General features: G+C 63.8%; 1 protein-coding gene across 2 annotated transcripts in view; it reads right to left on the minus strand.

Annotated features, from left to right (window-relative positions):
• Positions 1-1,441: 1,441 nt before the first annotated feature.
• The window catches only part of COL5A1 (collagen type V alpha 1 chain), a 148,907-nt gene continuing 129,211 nt past the window's right edge, over positions 1,442-21,137 (minus strand). The window contains exons 54-66 of one of the 2 annotated variants that reach the window (XM_035015484.1): positions 20,878-20,931; positions 20,078-20,185; positions 19,950-20,003; positions 19,809-19,862; positions 18,748-18,855; positions 17,236-17,289; positions 16,184-16,219; positions 15,721-15,774; positions 14,878-15,133; positions 14,480-14,592; positions 12,196-12,264; positions 8,582-8,815; positions 1,442-3,771 (exon numbers count right to left, since the gene is read on the minus strand). In XM_035015484.1, the coding sequence (XP_034871375.1) occupies positions 3,625-3,771; positions 8,582-8,815; positions 12,196-12,264; positions 14,480-14,592; positions 14,878-15,133; positions 15,721-15,774; positions 16,184-16,219; positions 17,236-17,289; positions 18,748-18,855; positions 19,809-19,862; positions 19,950-20,003; positions 20,078-20,185; positions 20,878-20,931 (1,341 nt within the window). In that variant the 3' untranslated portion in view covers positions 1,442-3,624. Of the gene's footprint in view, positions 3,772-8,581; positions 8,816-12,195; positions 12,265-12,326; positions 12,396-14,479; positions 14,593-14,877; positions 15,134-15,720; positions 15,775-16,183; positions 16,220-17,235; positions 17,290-18,747; positions 18,856-19,808; positions 19,863-19,949; positions 20,004-20,077; positions 20,186-20,877; positions 20,932-21,137 lie in introns of both variants that reach the window. The other variant, XM_035015483.1, reaches the window with a different exon arrangement.

The following is a 21,137-nucleotide window of genomic DNA, read 5'->3' on the forward strand; positions in this document are numbered from 1 at the left end:
CACCTTTGAGGCTGAGTGCAAAGCACCAGGCCTCCCTCACACACACCCTGGGGCACTTGGTGTAGCCGCTGGGGCCCGAGGGGCACTGGAAGTCCCAGCCACCCAGGCCTTCAGGCTAGGCTGGTGCGGTCTCTGAAGGACAGCTGTCACAAAGGGTAACCAGCATCCCGCCTGTTGGATTTGAAGCGAAGGATGTGCCGCTCACACCAACGATGGCTGAGCTGAGCCTGGCATGGCCCTCGGTGCTTCTCAGTGTCCACGATGATCCTGACGAAGCCTTGTCTCCTCCGGCCCTCGAAGTCCTGGGTCCTCGCCGGCTCCTGCCAGAGCTCGTCTCTTCCCTGTACCACCTTCCAGTGCGGTCAAGAGCACCTGGCCTGGCCACCGCCCTTCCAGTTCCGGCTTCTTCCCTCGGGAACAACCTGCCTGCAAGCTGCCACAGGGGCAAACAACGGTCGGAGCCACCCCGGCCGTCAGCCACGCTGTGGCTTTGCAAGAAGAGCTTCCGGCTTTCGGGGCCCAAGCCCATTGAGCTCAGGAGGGAGCAGGTAGTGGCCACCTGAGGCCTTGCGTCTGATGCTCAAGGGCCCGAGACTTTGCATCTGTACCGCGGGGACAATGCCGATGCTGCTGGTCCCAGGACCACACTTTGAGAACCACCGGGTCTAGGTTTTGGTGGAGCAGCCAACACTCCTGGATATCCGTGGCTTGAACCACGAACACGGTTCTCTCTCTGTTGCAAATTCCTCATAGTGGGCCGAGGACTCCCTCCAAGTCCACTGGGGACGCAGCCGCTCGGGGGAACGAGGCCGGTGGCACGTGAAAGGGAGCCCCAGCTGTGGACTGGGAGAGCTCGGAGCCAGTGGCCGGATGAGCCCCACGAGCTCCAAGGGGCCGGGAAGTGCGATCCAGAGATGCAACTGGACAGCAGAGTGGGGAGGCTCGGGGACGCGGGCCAGGGCCCCGGGATGAGGGTGAGGTCTGCACGGCCAAGGCCTGGAACCCCAGGGGTGGCGGAGGCGCCCGCAGAGTTGGCCCCCCAGGAATGGCACTGGCCTCCCTCCGCCCTCTGTGGCCACCGGCTTCAGACAGCAAGCGGTGCCATGCAGGGGGAGGCCCTGTCGCCCTGAAGAAGACAGCCAATCACGTCTGTTTACGGTGGAAACTGTCAACTCGATTTATTGAGAAAGTCTTTCAAGGACTTTTCATCGCACAGGTTTAAAATATTGGAAAACGCCCCTTCCTGGGCATTACAGACAAGACTCAGGAACACGTCCATGGGGTTCTTAAGCAGTGGACACGTATCATCGGACATTGTGTTTTTAAGGGCCCGATGCCCTAGAACCTTTCCTGTGGGTTTTCTGTTGATGGTTTTTCCCTTTTCATCAGCCTGTGTCCAGTTATAGAGAGAAGGAGGAACAAGAATTACACCAGGAGAATGTTTGCAAATATAAGAAGTACTTTTATTGCAATATACCATAGCGAAGTGGTCTGGGGAGAACGGGACACGTTTGACTTCCATACGAATGACAACAGCTTTGAAGGGGCCATGAGGATGAGGAGGACAGTGTAAGAGGGGACTCGAGAGGGACGAGGAATCAAAAGGGAATCACATGACCTAGACAACACCCACAGGGCACCGCGCGGCAGTCCTCAGATATGGCTTTGCTTTGGAAGAGACAAATGTGAGAGTCATTGGCGCATGCCAGCCTCCTGAGCTTGAAAGAACCTCGAAGCCAGACTTCTCTTTGGCGACAGCAAGACTCCATGTCCACAGGGATGCGGGAAATCCTAGTGGGTGGTTTCCTGATGCCCCGGCGGGGGGGCTCTGCGGTGGTCTCCCCAGCGGGAAGCAGGGCCCAGCGGGCAGGGCAGGCAGAGGACAGCACCAGAACCGTCGGTCACAGCGGCTCCCGACGGGGCTGAGCAGGGCCTCGGGGCCCTGCCCGTTCCCCTCAGCACGGAAGGAAAGGGCATTGCACCAGGGCAGCTTTTCACAGTGAGGGGGTGGCCCTTCCTGGCCGGTCCATCGGGCCGTCTGCCCACAGAAGGCAGCCCCCTGGCCCTCGCTTGCGGAGAAGCCCCGCCAGCCCAGAGCTCCAGGGCGGCTGAGGCCGACGCCCAGGACACCTGCGGGTGGAACTCCAAATTGCTCGTGGGGGGCAGAAGCCCCGGAGAGACCCCCAGAGTTCATTGCACATCTCCCCGTCTGCACATGCAGCTTTAGCTCAGTGCTGAGCACAAACACAGAAATTAGCACCAAACATTCAGCAAACTGAAGACGACCTGCTCATCAGCACACCACGGACAGAGCGGGCAGCATCTTATATGTGTGCGTGTGTGTGTTTTCAAATCACAGAAGCACAATCTAACACTGGCAACAGGCCTCGCAGCAACCTGGGAGCGCAAAAGCATGTGGGCCCAGCGGGAAGGAAGGGGGCGAGTGTCTACCTCTCCATCCTGGGCAGAGACCCGCGTCCTGTGGAGGCAGAGACCAGGACCGAGAGAGGCGGGAGGAAGAGGCACGGCCAGGTGACCCCAGGGTCCCCTTTCAAGGAGATCTTAAAACAGATAGCACCACAAAGGAGAAGTGTAAAAGTGAGCACCAATTTTCATTTAATTATCATCTACAGAAAGTGTGGTTTCCCCGCCCTGGACACTCTCCCATCAGGCTCTGCGGGGAGAAAAATGGGGAAAGGAAGCAATTAAAATTAATTTATGCCCGCGATTTAATCTAAGTGCACGTAGGAAAGAGAAAGCATCAAGTTCTTTTTTTTTTCCTCTCCATTAAAAAAAAAAAAAAAATCCAGAGCTCACCAAAAAATTATCTGAATAGGGGCCCAGGCACCCGCTGTTCAAACGGCAGCGTGCCCTCCTGCTGCCCTGGGCAGACCTCCACCTTATTGCACGTTCTTGGCCAGTGGGGAAGGGGGCTGCCCCTTCCTCACCAGAACTGGACGCCCCCCCTTCCCCCACCCCCCCAGTGGGACCGACGCCGGGCTGACATGCGTGATTGAAAGTCGGGGACACTGAACATTTATGACAATACAATACAAATATTTACTTAAAACTCACAAAGACGAAAGCACCTTTAATCCATCGGAAAGGCACATGCAGAATGACATTTGGCCCATGAATGGATCGTGTAGTTGAAAACAGAGGCTCTGGCTGGGTGGGGATGACCTTTACGAGGCTTGCCTCTGAACATTTTTTGAAGGTCAGGGGAAATACACATCTTCAAGTTGAATTAAAAAAAAAAGTGATCTCCAAATACTGCAGCCCCACGCCCGGGCCCAGCGGCCTCTCCATGCAGGCGTCGGATCGGCCGGCTCGGCGGCAGGAAGTGTGGCCCGGTCCTGGTCCCTGCGGCGTGCGGTGGGGACGGAACGGGGCTGACAAAGCGGTGGGGCCCGGTGGCTGGGGGCCGTCTAGGTCATGTGATTCGGCTCCGGGGTGGGGGACTCGGCTCTTTCCCTTTGCTCTCTGTGGGTTTGGGGTCTGGCTCGGTGCGGAGCCGGGCGCAGACGAAGTCGGGGGAGGGACGAGGGGCCTTCACTGTCCAGGACGCCCGCAAACGGCGCGCTGAGGTCACGAGGTTGCTCTTGGGGGCCGGGCTCGCGGCTCCTAGCCCAGGAAGCAAGCCGGCCCCACTTCAAATCCAAATTTCTGTGACGCTTCACCGAAATCATTGAACATGATGTCCACAATGGGTACTTGCTCTACCTTGGGTGTGTCGATCTCCAGGACGGTCTTCTGGTACCCTTTCCTCATCTGGGAAGCAGAAGAGAGGCACGTGTCAGTAAGAGGGGGCGGGGGAGGCACCTGGCGGGGCTGAGCCGCCCCCGCCCCACCCGCCCCGCTCCCGGCTCCCGCGCGCGCCCAGACCAGCTGCGGAGAGAAAGTGGGTTTGCGCCGTCTCTCAGGGCAGGTGGAGGGAGGGACACGTGCCAGACCAGGGAAGGCAGCGCCTCCCACCTCACGACCTCCCACTTAACCCTCGCCCCAGTCCCGGAAGCACGCGCTCCCCTGCCAGCTGGGACACCCCAAGGCAGCCGCATCAGGACCAGCCACAGAAAACGCAGCTCCGCCGGAGTATACCCGGATACCAGCTCCTTGTTCAAAATGAAGAATTCTCAGACAGTGAGGGCTGATGGCCGGTCCTGCCCTTGGCAATCACACCCAGAAGTAAGAGGACTCCACACCCACAAGTGTGAGAAGAGGAGGGAACCTGACCCACTCCCTGGTCTAGAGGAGTACTGGGTAAACTGAGGCACAGAGGGCCAGGGATGGCACAGGGAGGGAGCACTGCGCTGCGGTGAGTCCCTTGCTCTGTCTGTTTAACCTCCACGAGCATCTCGTGTCACCCTCCGCTCAGCCCCGGGTCAGGATGCAAGCCCCACCTTACTAAGGAGAAGGGTGAACCCCAGGAAGGTGCCAGAACTTTCCCAGGAGAGGTGTCTTCGCTCCCCTGCCTGGCCACACGTCAGAGCACAGGGAGGGGAGGTGCAGGGTCGCCCCGGTCACTCAGCTCTGAGCACACAGGACGCTCCCACCTGAGGCTAAACGGGCCTGTCCTCCCATCTACATCCCCCGAGGCGAGGGTCCCCAGTGGGGGCGTCTGCCCCACAGACCCTCACAGACACACCCCGTCGCCGTCCAGGACGAGCGGCTATCTCTCCTTCCCACCCAGAGCAGAACCACACTCTCAGTGGGGTCTGGCCCCGGGGAGGGTCTCCCGGCACCATCCACGTCCTGAAGGAGGAACGCAGAGCCTCTGGAGGCCTTATTCCCTCCTGCGGAACGGGGGTCAGGGCGCCCAGACCTGTGCATGGCACGTGGGAAGCCACGGGAAGTGGAGCAGCCACAAAGTGGCTTCCACTCCACGGGTGGAGGTGTGCACGAGGGCCCCGGCTTCTGGCCTGCCCCCATCACTCCTCTGGGGGAGGCCACCGGCTGGGCAGCCCTGTGGAGGGGCCCATGGGGCAGGAACTGAACAGACCCCACAGCCCCAGGCCAGCGGCCCTCCCCGGAGAGCAGCCCCGTGGCCACACCGCACCGTGCTAGCCACCGAATGCCTGCGTCCCCCCACAGTCCAGGTGTTGACGTCCCGTCTACAATGTGAGGGTGTCTGGAGGCAGGGCCTTTGGGAGGTGACTAGGTCGTGACGGTGGTGCTCTGACAAGAAGTGACCAGAAAGCTAGCCGCTCTCTCCACCGCAGGAGGCCGCAGCGGGAATGCGACTGTCTGCGGCCCCGAAGCAGGCTGTCCCGTCCCCTGGGCCCGCCCGCGCCAGCACCCGACCTCGGCTTCCAGCCTCCAGAGCCGTGAGAAGCCCATGGCTGCCGTGGCCCAGCCACCAGTCTGGGGTGTTTTGTTACACAGCCCGAGCTGACGGAGACGCTCTGGGCCCGAGCCACCGGCTGAGCCACTCCCAGGTTTCCGACCCTCAGGAACTGAGTCTGACCCCTCCTGACGTGGGCGCCGTCCTGAAGGACTGCTCGGGGACGACCAGGACCTCGAGGCCACGGATGCTGGCGCTTTCTAACCACGTGGCCCGGGCCCGGCCTGGCGCAGCACATCCGGGATGGCTCATGCCTCCTCCAGCCACGCCAGCCCCCAACGCCGCCTGCCTAAGCTCTGCCTCTGCCCCGTCCTCACCGTCGGACACCGCACAGTAGGGATCAGGTGGGACGGCTGGCCCGGCCTTCCCGGCCGCTAGAAGGCGGGGCTGCCGTGGGACCCATGGACCTCGGCTGCGGGCGGCCTGCGCCTTCCCAGCGGCGAGCCGGCCAGCAGGGCAGCGCCCCACCGGCTCTTCCTCCCGCAGGAGGGTGGGCCAACCGGCCTTTGCGGGGCTGGCATCCGCCTCCCCTCCCCACGCAAGGGACGGCGGCGTTTGCTGAGCTGACAGGGTGTTTCTCCTGGATTTACGGGGCCCATGGCTGCACCTATCAGAGCTCTTAGAGAGGGTGTGTTTAAGCAGGCCGCACGCTCACCTGCCGCTCTGTACCCCGTTATTCCGGAGGCGTAAATAACCATTACGGGCTGGAAACGGCCCCTGAGGGTGCACAGAGCTGCACGGACAACCAGATTTATGTGGCACAGCTCCTTGGGCCTCTCGCCAGGTGATGTGTCTGTGTGCAGGGCCGTGCCCGCTCAGGGGCCCCTCACTCAGGCCACACAGCCCAGAACGTCTGAGGGAACCCCGGTTCTTTGGCCCTCGCTACACGACTCCAGCCAGCCTCCCGCGCCCGAGGGCCGAGGCGGGCCTCTCTACCACCAGCGCGCGTCTGGAGGCAGGGGCCCCTCCACAGTTACTGGGGGGGGGGGGGCTCCGATTTTTCAAATTGGGCTGAACTTTTGGGGGGCATGGGGTTGGCCGAGCACGACTCCCCAGGCGCGCCCCCATGCCCCACCTCCCTGTTCTGTGAGCCCCGCCCTCCACCCAAATTCCCGGTCCAGCCCGCACAGCAGGCTTTCTGCTCGGAGACCTTTGCTCTCCTCCTTTTCAGGGGTCAGCTCTTTTCTCTCCAGAAGCAAAACCGCCTGAGGAGGAAGCGGCCATCTTCCCGGCCCAGCGTCCAGTCTTCCTGTCCCGAGAGCTTGGGTCTCGCCACGGCCTCCAGAGACACGCAGAGGACCGTGGCAGAGTCCAGACTTGACCACCGAGGGGCCAGGGCACTGTCTCCTCCCCGGCAGCACTCTCTCAGGAGTGAAGGTGCACGGAAGCCGGCATGCTCCAAGCCCAACTCAAGGCCTTGTCCCCGGGGTCCTGCCTCTGCCATAGGAGACTCCTCCTGTCTCCACCTTCACGGCCTTAGCCTCGTGTGCCCCTGTTGTCAGAAACAGTCCCAGGAACGGAGGATTCTTCTGGGGCTTCCGGCGGGCTGAACACAGTCCCAAGCTTTGGAGGCGAGATGAGACGTGCTTCTGGGACAGCCCGATGGAGCAGGAGCCCCACTTGTAGGAGGCAGAGACGCAGGGATAATTCTCCCTGCTGCCTCATGACCTTCTCAAGGAGCTCGGGGTGCACGTCAGGAGCGCAAGCAGATGCCGGTGGCAATCCCTTCCCAGGGGGTTGGACTCCTCTGCTTTACTCAGGGATGAGTCTTGCACATCCCAGTCGGACCGTAGGACTGACCCACACAAATCCCAGGGTGCACGGAAGCAGGGAAGGGGGGCAGGGCACTCCAGGGAAGCCTGCCCGCTGGGTGCCCTCGCCCATAATCCCCAAGGTGGCCCCGGGGTGAGGAACAGGAACGGAGCTCCCCAGGGCTGGAGGGTGCTGCCCAGTCCAAGGGCACCAGCCAGGGTGGGAGGCAAGCGGTGAGCCTGGGTCCTGCTCTCAGCGGCTACCAGGCGGCTCTGCGCGCTCACTTTCCCGCAGGACCCAGATGCCCCGCAGGGCCTTCCGCTCGGGCCTGGCCTGGACGGCACCGGACCGCCACAGCAGACATTAGGGAAAACGGTCACATCCCATGCACGCTGTGACGGGCCGGGGAGGACGCACTAACCCAGGGGCAGGAGCCCAGGGGGTGCAGCTCAGTGCTCGGGCACGCCTCTCCCTGGCCTCAGACGCACTGTGACCAGCTGACAGATGCCCTGACTGCTCTGTTCAGAAGGTGGGGTGGGGGACAAAGGGGAGGGCCGCTGGGCCAACGAGAAGAACTCTCAGATGCTTTGCCCACCTGGAAATCTGCGGGAAGGACCCTGTCTGGAGCTGGTGCTAAGAGGGTCCAGAAGAGCTTCTGGGCCACACGGTGAGAGCACAGCCCCTTCTAGAAAGGGGTATCGTGTGCTGGCCCAGAGGGAGGCCCTTCGAGGGGCCGGCCCTGGACATAGAGCAGGGCTGGAGCCCACGCTAGCCCTGTCCCCGGGGGGGCTGGCCCGGGCACCTCGGGCAGGGCCTCTGAATTCAGAACAGGTGGCCCGATGTTGAGACGGGACAGAAGGACTCGCAGAGACGATGCTTCTTGGCAACCCCACCTCCAGCCTCTCAAAGGCCACACGAGGGACGTGCCTGAGGATTTCAACAGGACCGGACCCCCGGGTCATGGCTACAGAGACACCAGGACGCAGCTCAGACCTGCCCGGGTTGACGGCAGCCCCTGGAGGTACGGTCCCGAGGAGCTGGCCCTCGGTGGGGACCCTGGCCTCACTCTGGGAGGCCAGAGGTGGGGGCGCAGAGGAGGGCAAGCATCCCGGGGCCCGGGGCCCGGAGAGCGAACGCAACTCCAGCCCTGACGGGCCGTGTGGGCTGAGCAAGCCTCCTGTCAGGCCTGCGGAGCAGCTCGGCCCTTCCTGGCAGGCGGACGGGGCCCGGGCACGACCTAGCGTGGCTGGGCGACCTCGGGGGCTGATGCGGGCCCTGGACCCGCAGAGCACCGCCCAGCACAACCTGTGTCCTGGCCACTCCTGGGGAGGCGCTGCCTGAGGAGAGCTGCTGATTCCAGGCCGGACTGACATGGGCTTCGGGTCACAGCCGGCCAGGGCCGCAGAGCCGGCTCCCCAGCCTTTCCTGCCAGGGGTGCGCTCTCCCGGGTCCCGCGCCCCGCCCCGCGTAGCTCCATGGGACACTCACAGCGCAGCCGTCCACCAGGGCGCGGATGTAGGGGCTATTGTCGTAGGACATCTCCTCGTCGTTAGAGCCCAGGAAGCGCATGGCCTTGTCGTAGCTGCCCGTGGCTGCGTCCTGCCAGGCCACCGACTGGTAGCAGTTGTAGGTGATGTTCTGGTGGGCGGAGGCACTCAGCAGCCGCAGGAAGGTCATCTGGACCACGCCCACGGGGTTGCCCTCGGCGTCCACGTAGGAGAGCTGGGGGGACAGGAGGGGTTGCTCAGCAGTGAGGGGACAGGGCCCCCCTAGCGGCCCAGCCTCCACAAGCTTTGTCCACGTGCTGTCTCCTCCAGAGCGTGAGCCGTGCCGAGGGCACCGCCCTGGGCATGTGCCGCACACCCAGCCCCCCAAGGCCAGAACATGACACACTGGCTCTCTTGGGGGCTCCCTGGAACAGAGGGACATGCACCTCCTTTCTTTCAGAGACCTACACAACGCTCCTGTCCCTCCTGGCCTGGCTGGTGCCTCCTCCTCCAGGGCTCAGGTCATGGGCCACCTCCTCAGGGATGCCTGCCCAGGTGAGGTGCCCTTCCCCACCTTAGCCTGGCTCACTGTCTGTTTTCCCTCCTGGGCTGTAAGGCCCTCCACACCAGCTCTGGAGCCCTGTGTCACAGGCTCCCGGTGCCTGGGCTGCAGCCCTCCCTGGACTGTGAGCACCCTGAGGGCGGACACGTGGCCTCGAGCTCCCGTCACTGTGCCCGGAGGCCGGCCAAAGGAAGGCACTCGTGGGATTACGGTAATAGATGAAAACCATTCGCTGGGCACCCGTGATGTCCTAGGCCCTGGCCAGGGAGCCGTGAGAACTGCAGATAGAGAGGGCAGGGGGCCCGGGGCTGACTCGGGCCGGCCGGGAGTGATGCACGGGGTGCTAGGTCCTACGGCAGCAATAGGGGCCTGAGCCATCGGGCCGCGAGCCGGAGGGCTGGGGCGGCCGGGTGCCTTCCTGCAGGCAGAGGGGAGCCACAGGATGGCACTCAGGAAAGGCCGTGCCTGCCTTTTTAGGGCACAGAACCCAGGGGAAAGCAGAGCAGGCCTTCCTGGCCTGGGGACGGGGACTCAGCAATGGCCCATGCAGAGAGGGGGCAGCCGGGGGTGCTCTGGGGACGTGACCCTCCCTGGAAAGACCCACCCTCTGACAGCAAGCCCAGAGCAGGGCATCACTGATGACGTGCCCCTTCTCAAGAGCCTTCGCCGGCATCACCGGCTCCCCCCAGTTATGGGCTACAGAGCTCGACAGGGCGCGGGGTGGGCGCGGGGCGGGCATGGAGTGAGCCTCAGTTTCTGCGTCCTTGCAGACGCCAGCCTTCTGAACAGCCCGACACGGCCAGGGACATGGGTGCCTCCCGCCCCAGACGAGGCTCGGCCCCCTCCCCAACCGCAGCGCTCTGCAGGCCCTCTCCGCGGGAGGTGGAGGGTGCCCGGGAGGTCCCGGGCGTCAGCGGAGGGCAGTCCCTCCCTGCATGGCTGCGGCCACGCCACTGCTGTCCCAGGCCCTGGCCAGACGCCCCATGACAGCCGTGCCGGACACACGAGGGCGAATCGAGGCCCATGCTGCCCGCTCGCTCACATACGCGTATACAGAACCAGAGGGCGCAGGGGCGGGGGCCCGGCCAGAGACCCTGCCCCTCCCCGCCTGGGCCGGGGGGCACCAGGCTGCCGGCCAGCACCGGCTTTGCACGCAGCGACCGCACACGTCTCGGCCGGACCCTGAGGAGGACAACTGAATACCAACCGGCAATCCGGGCCATCAGGTGCTCCTTCTGGGAGGAAGCTCGACTGACTGGAGGTAGCATGCATGCGTGGGGACAGGCCAGCGAGCAGTGCGGGACACAGAAGGACCTGAAGCCCCCAAGGCTGAGCCGCGGGCCCCGGGTGGGAGTCCCGGGCCCCCGCCGTGAGCCCCCGCCCTCCCAGGGGGAAAGGGGCTCTGCACGATCATCCTACGGGCTATGGCCAGAGCAGCCCGGTCCGGAGAAGGAGGCTATTTCTTCAGGAAGGGACCTGCATCTGTGTCCTGTCCACAGGACAGTCCCAGAGAGCTGGCAATACGGCAGCGGGAAAACCCAAAGGAAAAGCTGGTTTCCGCTGGGGCCGTCCCTTCGCCTCTAAGCTCCGTCTAAAGTCTGAAACGGGACAGAGGTGGGAGGCGGGCTCCCCGGATCGGTGGCAGAAAGTGGGTGTTGTGAGTGAGGTGCTGGGGTGCGGGGCCACAAGGGGCACCCGGCTGCCCCGTCCGGGTCCCGGGCTCGCCTGACCCACCCTCACTGGGCCCGCCCGCGCTGAGGGGGCGTCCGAGGCAGGTCCTTCTGTGTGTGACTGCTCTTTTGGAGGCAAGCACAACAGGGGCGGAGGGAGGAGGAAGAGCAGGGGGAGAAGCAGGCGAGAGGCCTGCCGTCCATGCAGAGAGATGGAAGGAAGTCTCCGCAGACGGGGCAAGGCGAGCGCGGACGCGGACCTTCAGAGTGTCTGCAAAGAGCCCGAGTGGCTTGGAATCAAGGACACGGAGCGCGTGCGGTGTTGTTAGCCATGAAGTGCCTCGAGGTAGAAGAGCGAGGGGCCTTGAGAGGTGGGACAGGGCAAAGGCCGGCTGGAAGCCACCGCTCTGGGAGTCCTTGGGGGACATGGCCTCTGTGTCCCCCCAGGAGGCCACGGTGCCTGCAGTGATGGCACATGGCCTGCGGGAGGCCACGGAGCTTCCACGGCATGGCTTCTGGGTGACAAAGGACCGCCCCCCCGGGGCGTGTAGCAGGGGAATGACCAGATCGGAGGACGTGAAGGCAAGGAGCACAGTCAGGTGCCTGCAACGCGTCCGCATCCTGGACCCTTGGCCTTTCACCTGCTAGGAAGAGGGCACAGGGCTCCACGTGCTGTTCCAGGGAAGCGCCCGGACCAAACCCCTGGGACGGTCAGGGCAACATGCCCGAGCGTACGGGCCAGCCGCGGGCCTGGTATGAAGGAGTCCGCACGGCTCCATCTCTGGGCCGGCGACAGAACGTCACCTTCGCTCCCTTCAAGGGATGCAAGTGTCTTTCCAATTCTGGGACGGATTACTGAGACCAGCTCCCTGGGAGTTACAGTGGGGACTAACCGAGTCATGTGGGCGCACGGAGCAGCCCACGGCCGGGTGGGCAATCAGGGACGGCCCCCTCATCCGGCAGCCGCAGGGGAATGACCTCAGTGGCCCGTGTCCTGGGAAGAACTCGTGGTTTAGTGGTCCAGGACCCGCCTCACCCAACCCGCCCACGAGGACTGAGCAAGATAAAACCCTCCAGCTCCTGGTGTCTGCTTCCAACTCCTGGTGGCGCCCAGCTGTGGCTCTGGGCACCCCGAGCACCCAGCTCCCGACCTAGACGGGACTGGAAAACCATCCCCGGGCTCCCGTCCCCCTGCTCCCAGGCCGAATGAACTCTCGTCGTGGGTGGTGGGCGAGGGCGCCGATGCGGAGTCTGGCTGTCATGTGCCGTGGAGCAGCTCGGCCGAAGGGGCGAGAGCAGGTGCGCACACGGCGGCCACGAGTGCCATGCAGAGCCGCGAGCCAGGCCGTGCGGCAAGCGGGCAGCGCCCCGGCGGCCACTTACCAGGGACCCTCGCTTGTACTGACTATACCAGGTAGAAGGTTGCTCTTTGGGCCAGCGGGCCATTTTACTCTGCAAGATACGAAACGGGCGCGTTTGAAGGACAACCACGGAGAAGCCAGAGGCCGCCTTACCAGTTTACCACGCTTGAATTCACTGAACCAGGAACCCGGGTTTTCTTTGGGCCAAGAAGTGATCCTGGCCTAAACATCGAGCGGGGAGGTGGGAGGGAGAGAAACAGAGAAGGACAGGGTTACTTCTCCCACCACCACGAGGAGCACTCGCCCACCTGCAGACATGCCTTCTCCCGCCCGTGCCTCGCCCCCCATGGCCGGGGGGTTCCCGTGGAGTCGGGGTGCTCGCCCTGGGGCAGACTGCACTGAGGACAGGGAGAGGGGGGGCCTGCCGTGCATGTATGCACACCCAGCCTCTCGTGCAGGGCCAGGGCTTCCGAACTGCTGAGCGGTGGACGCCTGCCTGGCACCAAAGGCACTCAGGACAGTAAGAGCCAGCATGGACCCGGACAGACCAAGGGAAGGACACACAGCCTCCCTCTCATCTACTCTCATTTGATGCGTGTGTCCTGCGTGGCTCTGTGTGGTGGGCAAGGCCTCCCTGAAGACACAGCGTGAAGCTGACCATCGTCATCGGGAGGGACGGCATCTGCCCCCCACCCATGGGAGGGGAGGGCTCCCACTTGGGGGTCTGCTCTGCACGGGGCCCAGGAGCAATTCCCAAGGACAGGCCTAGCACCGAGCAGGCTCAGGAACGCTGTGGGGAGTGAACGCGTGACCCCTCCTCTAAGAGGAGGGCCTGCTGCGGGCTCCAGAGGCAGAAACGGGGAGCCACTCGCTGCAGAGCCGGGGAGCACAAGGGACGGGCCCACAGGCCTCTGCTCTGCCTGGACCTAGTCGTGCACAGCGGGGAAGCAGGACTCTGACTCCCTGTTCTGTCCCCCTGGGCTCCCCTCTGAGCTGGTCGCATGCAGGGGAGGGAAAAGGGCCTGTGGGAGGAAGAGGGGCCCATCCGCTCTCTCGTGTGGGCTTCCAGACCCGCCCATGTCAGCGCTCAGACAACATGCGCACGGCCTCCGCTGGGACCAGGGCCACAGGTGCAGGCGACCGGCGGAGGGTCCCTACTCTCACGGGGCTGAGCCCGAGGAAGAACACGGAGCAGTGGGGGTCACTCAGCCCCCCAGCCTGCTGTCCGCCCAGCTACACCACCAGCTCGGGCTCCTGGGGTGCCCACTAGTTCTCCAGCAGCAAGGCCACGTGTTGGGGACAGACAGCCACAAAAAAGATGAGAAACAGTGATTTTTCCACCTGAACTTCCTCCTGGGGCTCTGCCAAACGGGAGAGTCCCGAGGCTTGTATTTTCTTTTTGAACATCAGGCTGTTTGTTGCGGGCATACAGGTTACCGAGGATTTCAAATTTCAGGTTGGGGAGCGTGTATATAAAACAGGGGTCCCCAAATCGTGCCTGTCATGGTGGAGCCCCTGCCCCCATGGCCGGGCCTTCTGTCCAGGGGTGCTGGAGCTCCCCACAGTGACAGTGAGATGTAGGGGTGAGGGGATGGCACCCCTGCAGACCACAGGCCTCCCAGCTCCTCCCGCACCAGGCCACAACCTGCCTGGACAGCCGGCCGCCTGGGGGGCGTTGTGGCGGTCTGAGCAGGCCCCATGCAGACGGCGCTGTGTCGCGGTCATCTTGCAGTTAGACCTTGTCCACCTCACCTGTCCTGCACCCAAGGGGAAAGCAGCCCACGTCCCCACGCACACACACGCCGGCCGCACGCCTGTGTCCCCATGCACATTCACTCCCAACTGCACACACACAAAGACCCCCCACGGAGGGGACTGTTATTCGATGTGCTCGCAACTCTCTGTGCATCAGAACCTCGCTGACCAAGATTCCATCTGGAACAGACTTCAGACACACGCGCTGCCCTCGGGAGAGACAGGAGCGGGTGCCCAGATGTCCGCCAACACCGAGAACCGAGGCAAACGCCAGCCTCTCAAAGATGCATCTGGGGGGCTGTGGACTTGGCCCAAAGGCCACCCTATGGGTTTCAGGTTGGTCTGAGGGCAGACTTGTGGGGTCATTTCAGGAAGGAGCTGAGCACCCAGCGGTTGAAATCCCCATGTGGGGCTGGCCGTCCCCTCACCTGCCACAGCACCAGGCTGTGCCCACCCCGTCCCGCGGCTCAGGTCTACTTCTGGGGGAGAAACCTCGGCTTTGAAACCGTTCCCGCCGTGACGGGAAGGCAGTCGGGGAGGCAGGCACTCACCCCCTCGGACTTCTTGTCGGGGAAGACGCACGTCGCCCCTCCGGCTGTGAAGTTGCAGTAAACTTTGAAGGAATCTCTGGAGCACCCCTGGTTAGGATCCACCCAGTATTCACCTGGACGGCGACAGGGAGAGGATTCGTGAGCGGCTCCCTGCATGGTTCCAGAAGCAGCTGCAACCTGTCAGCGCAGCTGACGAGGGGCCGGCTGCCTTGAAGGGGAGCCTTCTCTTGCCCCCCTTCCCTGGCCTCCCGAGACTTGGTTCCGTCCTGCGAGCCTCCGTCGGCTTCCGGGCGAGATGCCCGGGCAGCGCGTAGCACAGACAGGGACACGGACGCTGTGTCTTTCCCGCCGCGCAGGCTGCCCCGCACCCACCCGCCATGGGCCCCGCGGGCCCCTACCGTCCGGGAAGTCGGGGTGGCAGAGCTGCAGGTCCTTGCACGTGCGGGCGGGGTTCTGCTGCGTGCCCAGGGGCCGCTTCATCTGCTCTATCTCCAGCTTCAGGGAGTTGAGCGAGCCGAAGATCTCCTCCATGCCGTCCGCGTAGTCCACGTAGTTCTCACCGGCCGCGTCATCCAGCAGCTGGCTGGCGTCGATGTTCCGCCGGGTCCTGGACGCCTGGATTGGCAGGGGCTGGATGACCTCGCCAGGGGGACCCTGCGTGTGGACAGGACTGGGTGGGTCCCAGTGGGAGCGGCACCAGGGCAGCCGGGGCCCCGTGATCTGGCTGCAGACGCCCATCTCCTCGGCCTGCTTTTCCTCCCTCTTTCCTGCTCCCGAGCGCCACACGCCCAACCCCACTGCCGGGCCTCGCCTGCACGCGCACCTCCCTCCTCCGGACCGCGGCCTGGGGTTCGAGCCTCAGCTGGGCTCAAAGCAACCGGCTCTCCCCGGCCTCTGCAGCCCAGCCTGGGGCCACACACAGTGGAGCCACGCGAATGCCTGCAGGTGTGGGAGCCCCAGCCAAGGATGGAGACAGGAATCGAGAGGCTGCACGGCCAACCAGGGTGACCCATGGAGGACTCCCCGCGATCTGGCTCATCACGGCCCCCACCCGTCCCCCGGGGGCCTTGTCAGATGCTGCCCACTGTCACAGCCCGCACACGCACACACTCTCTCCCTCTGGCGCCCAGACTCCCCCCACCAAGCTCTGGAAAGTGAATAGCACACACACATGCTCCCACCACTGCCTCAGTGTCCAGAGAGCCCCCATCCCCACCTCCAAGTCTTCGAAGGCTACTCACCGGCGGGCCGGGGGGTCCTGGGTGGCCCGCTTCACCCTTCGGGCCAGTGGGACCCTGGGAAAGAGAAAAGAGAACCAACCCTCATCACCGAGGCCTGATGGGACCTAAACCCACTCTGCGCTCCAGAAGGATCCCCAGAAACTGGCACGGAGACTGTGAGGGGCGCAGTCTAACGTGCCAGGGGGCAGGATGGCAGGGACCCTCCCATCCCCAGTGCCAGATGGAAGAGCCTGACGCCCCAAGACGGGAACTTAGGGGCACCACCCCGCTCAGGTGGGGGCAATAGCCCACATGCGGTGGTCTGCAGCAACCCCAGCAGGGGACATGCTCGGGACAGCCAGCACTGGAGGAGATGCATGAGCACCAGTCAAGGGGGGAAGAGGGTCCAGGATGGTGGTCATCGAGGGGGACACACCCCCTCGCTCAGGGCAGAAGGGGCCTATTTGGGGTGCACACCACTTACCGAGGAGCCCTTAGCACCTTTTGGCCCAGGAGGACCCTGTAGAGAGTGGGGGACAGAGCATCAATGAGCAGGCACCCCTTCACCTCCGGGCGCCTGTCCTGACCCACAGTCCTGCTCAGGCCTGGCTAACTCTTCACCCCCAGCCTGCACCTGAACCCCCTTTCCCAGGAGTCTAGGCTTGCACTTGCTTGACTCAGGGGGCAGGGGGTACGGCTGGCGCTCAGCCACATGGAGGCAGAGGATGGTCCTGTCTGACCCCAGTCATCCTGCCCCCGTGCCCACCCCAGCCAGGAAACCACAGTTCAGGCAGCCAGACTCGGAGGGAGAGCAGGGGCCAGCATCGGATCGCGGGGCCACCTTGGGTCTCATGGACCCAGGGCCAGCATCAGATCGCGGGGCCACCTTGGGCCTCATGGAGGCAGGGCCAGTGTTAGATCACGGGGCCACCTTGGGCCTCGTGGACCCAGGGCCGGCGTCGGATCGCGGGGCCACCTTGGGCCTCGTGGACCCAGGGCCGGCGTCGGATCGTGGGGCCACCTTGGGCCTCGTGGACCCAGGGCCGGCGTCGGATCACGGGGCCACCTTGGGCCTCGTGGACCCAGGCCCAGGAGGGGCGAGTGGAGGTTCACAGACCTGCAGGATGGCTTTGGCATGCCAGATGGCCCAGCAATGTGGGGGATGCCCTACGGGTAGCCCCCAACCCCTCTTGTCTGGGCCGGGCAGTCCTGCTCACGCCGATGGAGACAACTTCCTCACCTTGACCCAGAATGTCTGTGGTGGTACATCCATGTTTCCTGAAATGCCTGCCTCCCCTGCCTGAATCCAGGGCCCAGAGACCCCACTTCCTTGCTTCTGTCCCTCAGGGCCACGACGTGGAGGTGATGGGCAAATCCACCCCGGACCCCACGTCCACTCGGGGATGGGCCCAGCCCTGGGGCTCCTGACTGTCCCATAATCCTCCCTCTGCGCTCTGAGGTCCACGGCCAAGGCTTGCCTGCCTCCCTGCTGTCCCCAGAATGAACCGGGGCCACCCACCCCTCCCAGATACACACCGGCAAGCCGGGAGGGCCCGGGGGACCGATCGGGCCAGAAGGTCCAGTGATGCCCTGAAAAGGAGCAGACAACCAGTTAGACCATCACACAAGGAGGGTCACAGACGCGCACTCCTGCCTAGAAACCGTGACTCTCTGTGCTCGTGGTCTCTCCCCTAGCTGATGCCCTCCAACGAGGGGCCGACTGCCTTGAAGGGGAGCCATCTCTCCTTATGGGGCCTGGTGGAGCCCGAACATGCGCCAGGAGGCTGACCACCCCGGCCTGGCTGCCCGGGGGCTCACAGCCTCTGGTCAGACCCTCAGTCCACGCAGGCCAGGCCAGCTGGTGCGGCGGGGGATGCACACTACTTTTCATACCCAGCACCCCTGCTGTATGGGGGCCCTAAGACTCATTCCACCTGGAACCCGATCCCACATGACCCTCCCACAGGGGCTGAAGTGACAGCCGGGGCAGAGGGAGGCTGAGAGCAGGCACCCTGCCCCCCACCTCCACCATGGGGACCAGGGCAGCTCATCGTCGTCAGAATCTGAGAGATTCTCGAGCCAGCACCTCCCACCCGGGATGCTGCTGGGACCGGCTTATGGTGAGGGCACAGAGCGGGGCTTACTTTGGGGGCAGAGACCCCGGACATCTTCCTAATTCTCAAGGTCACTGGGCTACCACGCCCTGGACAGCACTCATTTAGGGGAAATGGTCGATGCCACAGGGAGAGCGGTGGCGGATGAAGCAGGGCTTCCAAGGACATCACCCTAGGACCGTACGGGGCCCCACACGAGTCCTACTTCATTCCCCACCTCCCTGGCTCTGCCTCCCGAGACCTGTGTCCTTGCAGGCCTGGCATGGCCCAACAGGGGCACAGATAAGAGCACACGCACCTTGGGAAGCAGTGATTCATACCTGGAATGAAGCCCTCACGTGGGAGGGGCACAGACGTGGCACGCCGGCCACGTGCCCCCGCCCACCTCCAAGGCACCCATCACCCTCCCCCTGACCATGGAGTCCACGTCAAGCAGTTCACTGGTGCAGGGCAGGGAGGAACTCTCTGGCAAAGGTTTGCAACGCTGTGGTTTGCTGGGGGTGCAGACTCAGTCGGCGACTGTGGTTCCCAAGGAAGCCTGGGGCCATGTGTGCACATCCGGGCTCAGGGTGCAGGCCCTGCCCCCCGTGTCTGGCAAACATGGCCCGAGCCTCGCCAGTGACGTGGGCTGTTAGCTGGGTCAGAGGCCTTTGCGTGGCCGTGAGGTGAACCGGCCTCCCCTCTGAGGCCAGCGGGGCCACACGGAAGGAGCTGCTGGTGGCCGGTCAAGCTAGGGCCGGCCACACTTTACTCCTCCCCACTCCCTGTGCACCTGGGCGGGCCGTCCGCTCCGCCATTCCCATCCAGAGCTGATGGACGTGAGGACGTCCTTCCAGCTCTAACTGGCCTCAGGTCCACTGGGCACCAGGTTATAAGATGCTTCTCACCACCTGTGAGGAGCCACGCTGGGGGAGGGGGGCACCACCTGACGCACCTGTTCTCCCTTAGGGCCAGAGGAGCCCTGGGGGCCGGGGAGACCACGGTCACCCTTTTCACCCTGTTCACCTGGAGGTCCGATGAGTCCAATCAAGCCTGGATGGCCCTGTTGGCGAACAAAGGCAGGAAGGGGTGCTCACTGTGGCCACGTCTCACCGCCAACCCCGTGGGCTGGCTGGCTGGGGCAGCAAGTCCCTGCCACAGGAACCACCGGCCAACTCCTCCCGGTGGGGGGACCCACCCAAAGGCAGGTCAAGGGACAAGACAGCAGGTGTGACATGGCTGGACTTCGGTAAACGTCACACCTAAAGAGATGGGGAGACACAGGTCCAGATACAGACCAACGTGGGAACATGGAGTCTTCCCGAGGGACGTTTGTGTGTGTCTTATAGGCATTGTCCAGTTTTTGTATGGTCAAAGTGTGTACCTTTTATTATAGGGCACAGAAACATCTATGGACATCAGTGAAAAAGTTACTGAGTATTACAGATACTGTAATAATTCATTATGATTTTTATTTTTCAAGAAAAACTCTCTACATAGGCTTACACGTGTTTGTTTTACATGAGTCTGCAGAAAGTTCTAGAAGGGCTTTTCTAGAGGTTGAGTGGTGATAGGCACCGTAGTAGAAAAGAAACAGACACCCCAGCCCTTCAGATGCAACTGTCTGGTTTGTGGATGTGCTTTACACTTGTCAATAAATCCACATGAGCAGAAAAAGTCACCCCCAACTGGAGAAAGTGAACGGGCTTTGCCTTGCTGCGGAGTCCCGGCACTTTCCGTGTGGGAAGCATCCCGGGCCACTGTGTCCAGAGTGGGCGCGCTCCTTGGACCCTGGATGCCCCTCTGCCAGGACCTGCATGTGGGCCTCTGGGGTCTCCCGCCGAGGGCAGGGACCCAGTGTCCCACATGGCAGAGGCCGGTTGTGGTTCTCGGCCTCCCAGGACCCATCCCCAGCCTGCGGCGGGCACTTGCCGGACAGGTGACTGGTAGTTTGAAACCCCGTGTGTCTGAGGGGCCCCGAGTTACAGCCTCAGAGGCACCTGACTCCCGTCTTACCTTTTCCCCTTTGGGGCCAGAATCTCCTTTGAGGCCAGGGAGTCCTGGGGGACCCTGTGGAGGAGATGGCAGGATCAGAGCTGTCCTCCCCAACTCCACCCTCCACCACTGCCGGGGAGCGTCCCTGGGGTCATCACTCACCATGGGTCCAGGGGGGCCATCGGGGCCCGGGGAGCCCGGGAGACCTTGCTCACCCTGAAACACAAGGGGCCGTCAGCATGAGCCCCTCCCCTGCAGCGGCCGCCCCTCCCTGGCCCCCATCCACTCACCACAGGGCCTGGGATCCCTCGCAGGCCATCAGGCCCGGGCTTCCCGGGGGCCCCCTGGGGCCCAATGGGGCCAGTCTTCCCAGGAGGGCCTTCCAAGCCAGCTTCCCCCTGCAGGGCGCAAGGACACAGTGGGACAGAGATGCTTGAGGCTGTGGCCACCCTGGCCCAGGACCACCGCTCCGAGAACCGCAGACGCCCCCAGATCCCTGGGGCTGCCCCAGGTTCTCCACGTTCTTTACAGGAGCCGCCCTGACCCATTCTTCTTCCCCCTAAATTCCTCAGCCAGCAGAGCTCCCCAGTCTCCAGCGACCCGGCCACCACAGCCTTTCCGGGCAGCCCTGCACTCATGGTGGGCACGGCCACCATTTCCTAGGTGCGCACAGGGCTCGGCGGCTCCCACCCCTGCCTCAGTTCCCGCCAGGACAGCTCCAGGAGGCAGAGCGGGCCATGGGCATCACAGGGAGCAGCCCCTCGAGGATCCTGGGCACCAGGCTGCAGGTGAGCAGCTCGGCATGGGCGCCCCGCCTTCTGCTCAGCCCCGCGGTGGGCATGGCTCAGGGAGGCGGCTGCAGGTCAAGCACCCGGCCGAGTACCCCAGCACTTACTCCCCTTCTTCAGGCTGGAGGGGCCGACGGCCTGTGGGCAAGCTGCCTCCCACCCCATGGGTGGTGAGAGCTCTCCGCTGCCCGTGTGGGGGTCCTGGGTGCACACCTCTCCAATCCCCACCCCACTCGGCCATCACACAAGTGGAGAAGCTTCTGGAAGCTCTGTAGTCCCAGCTGGGCAGAGAAGCACGTTACCTTGGCTCCCTTCTCTCCCTGTCTGCCTTCGGGGCCTGCGGGGCCTGGGGGGCCCTGAAACAGAGCAAGGGAACAGCACGTGAGGGGCTGCTTGCAGAAGGCAAAGCGATGAGCTCACTATCTGGAGGGAAACAGGCCTGGGCTCGACGGGTGGGGAGGGAGGGCCGGGAGGGTGGGGAGGGGGCTCGTGGGCCCCTGGCCAGCCATGACGAGGCCGTCAGAATGAGTCCCAGGGACCCCAGTTCTGGGCAAAGCCTCGG

Source organism: Mirounga leonina, unplaced genomic scaffold, assembly GCF_011800145.1.
Source record: "Mirounga leonina isolate KUSES-001 unplaced genomic scaffold, KU_Mleo_1.0 Mir_170, whole genome shotgun sequence".
NCBI lineage: Eukaryota > Metazoa > Chordata > Mammalia > Carnivora > Phocidae > Mirounga > Mirounga leonina.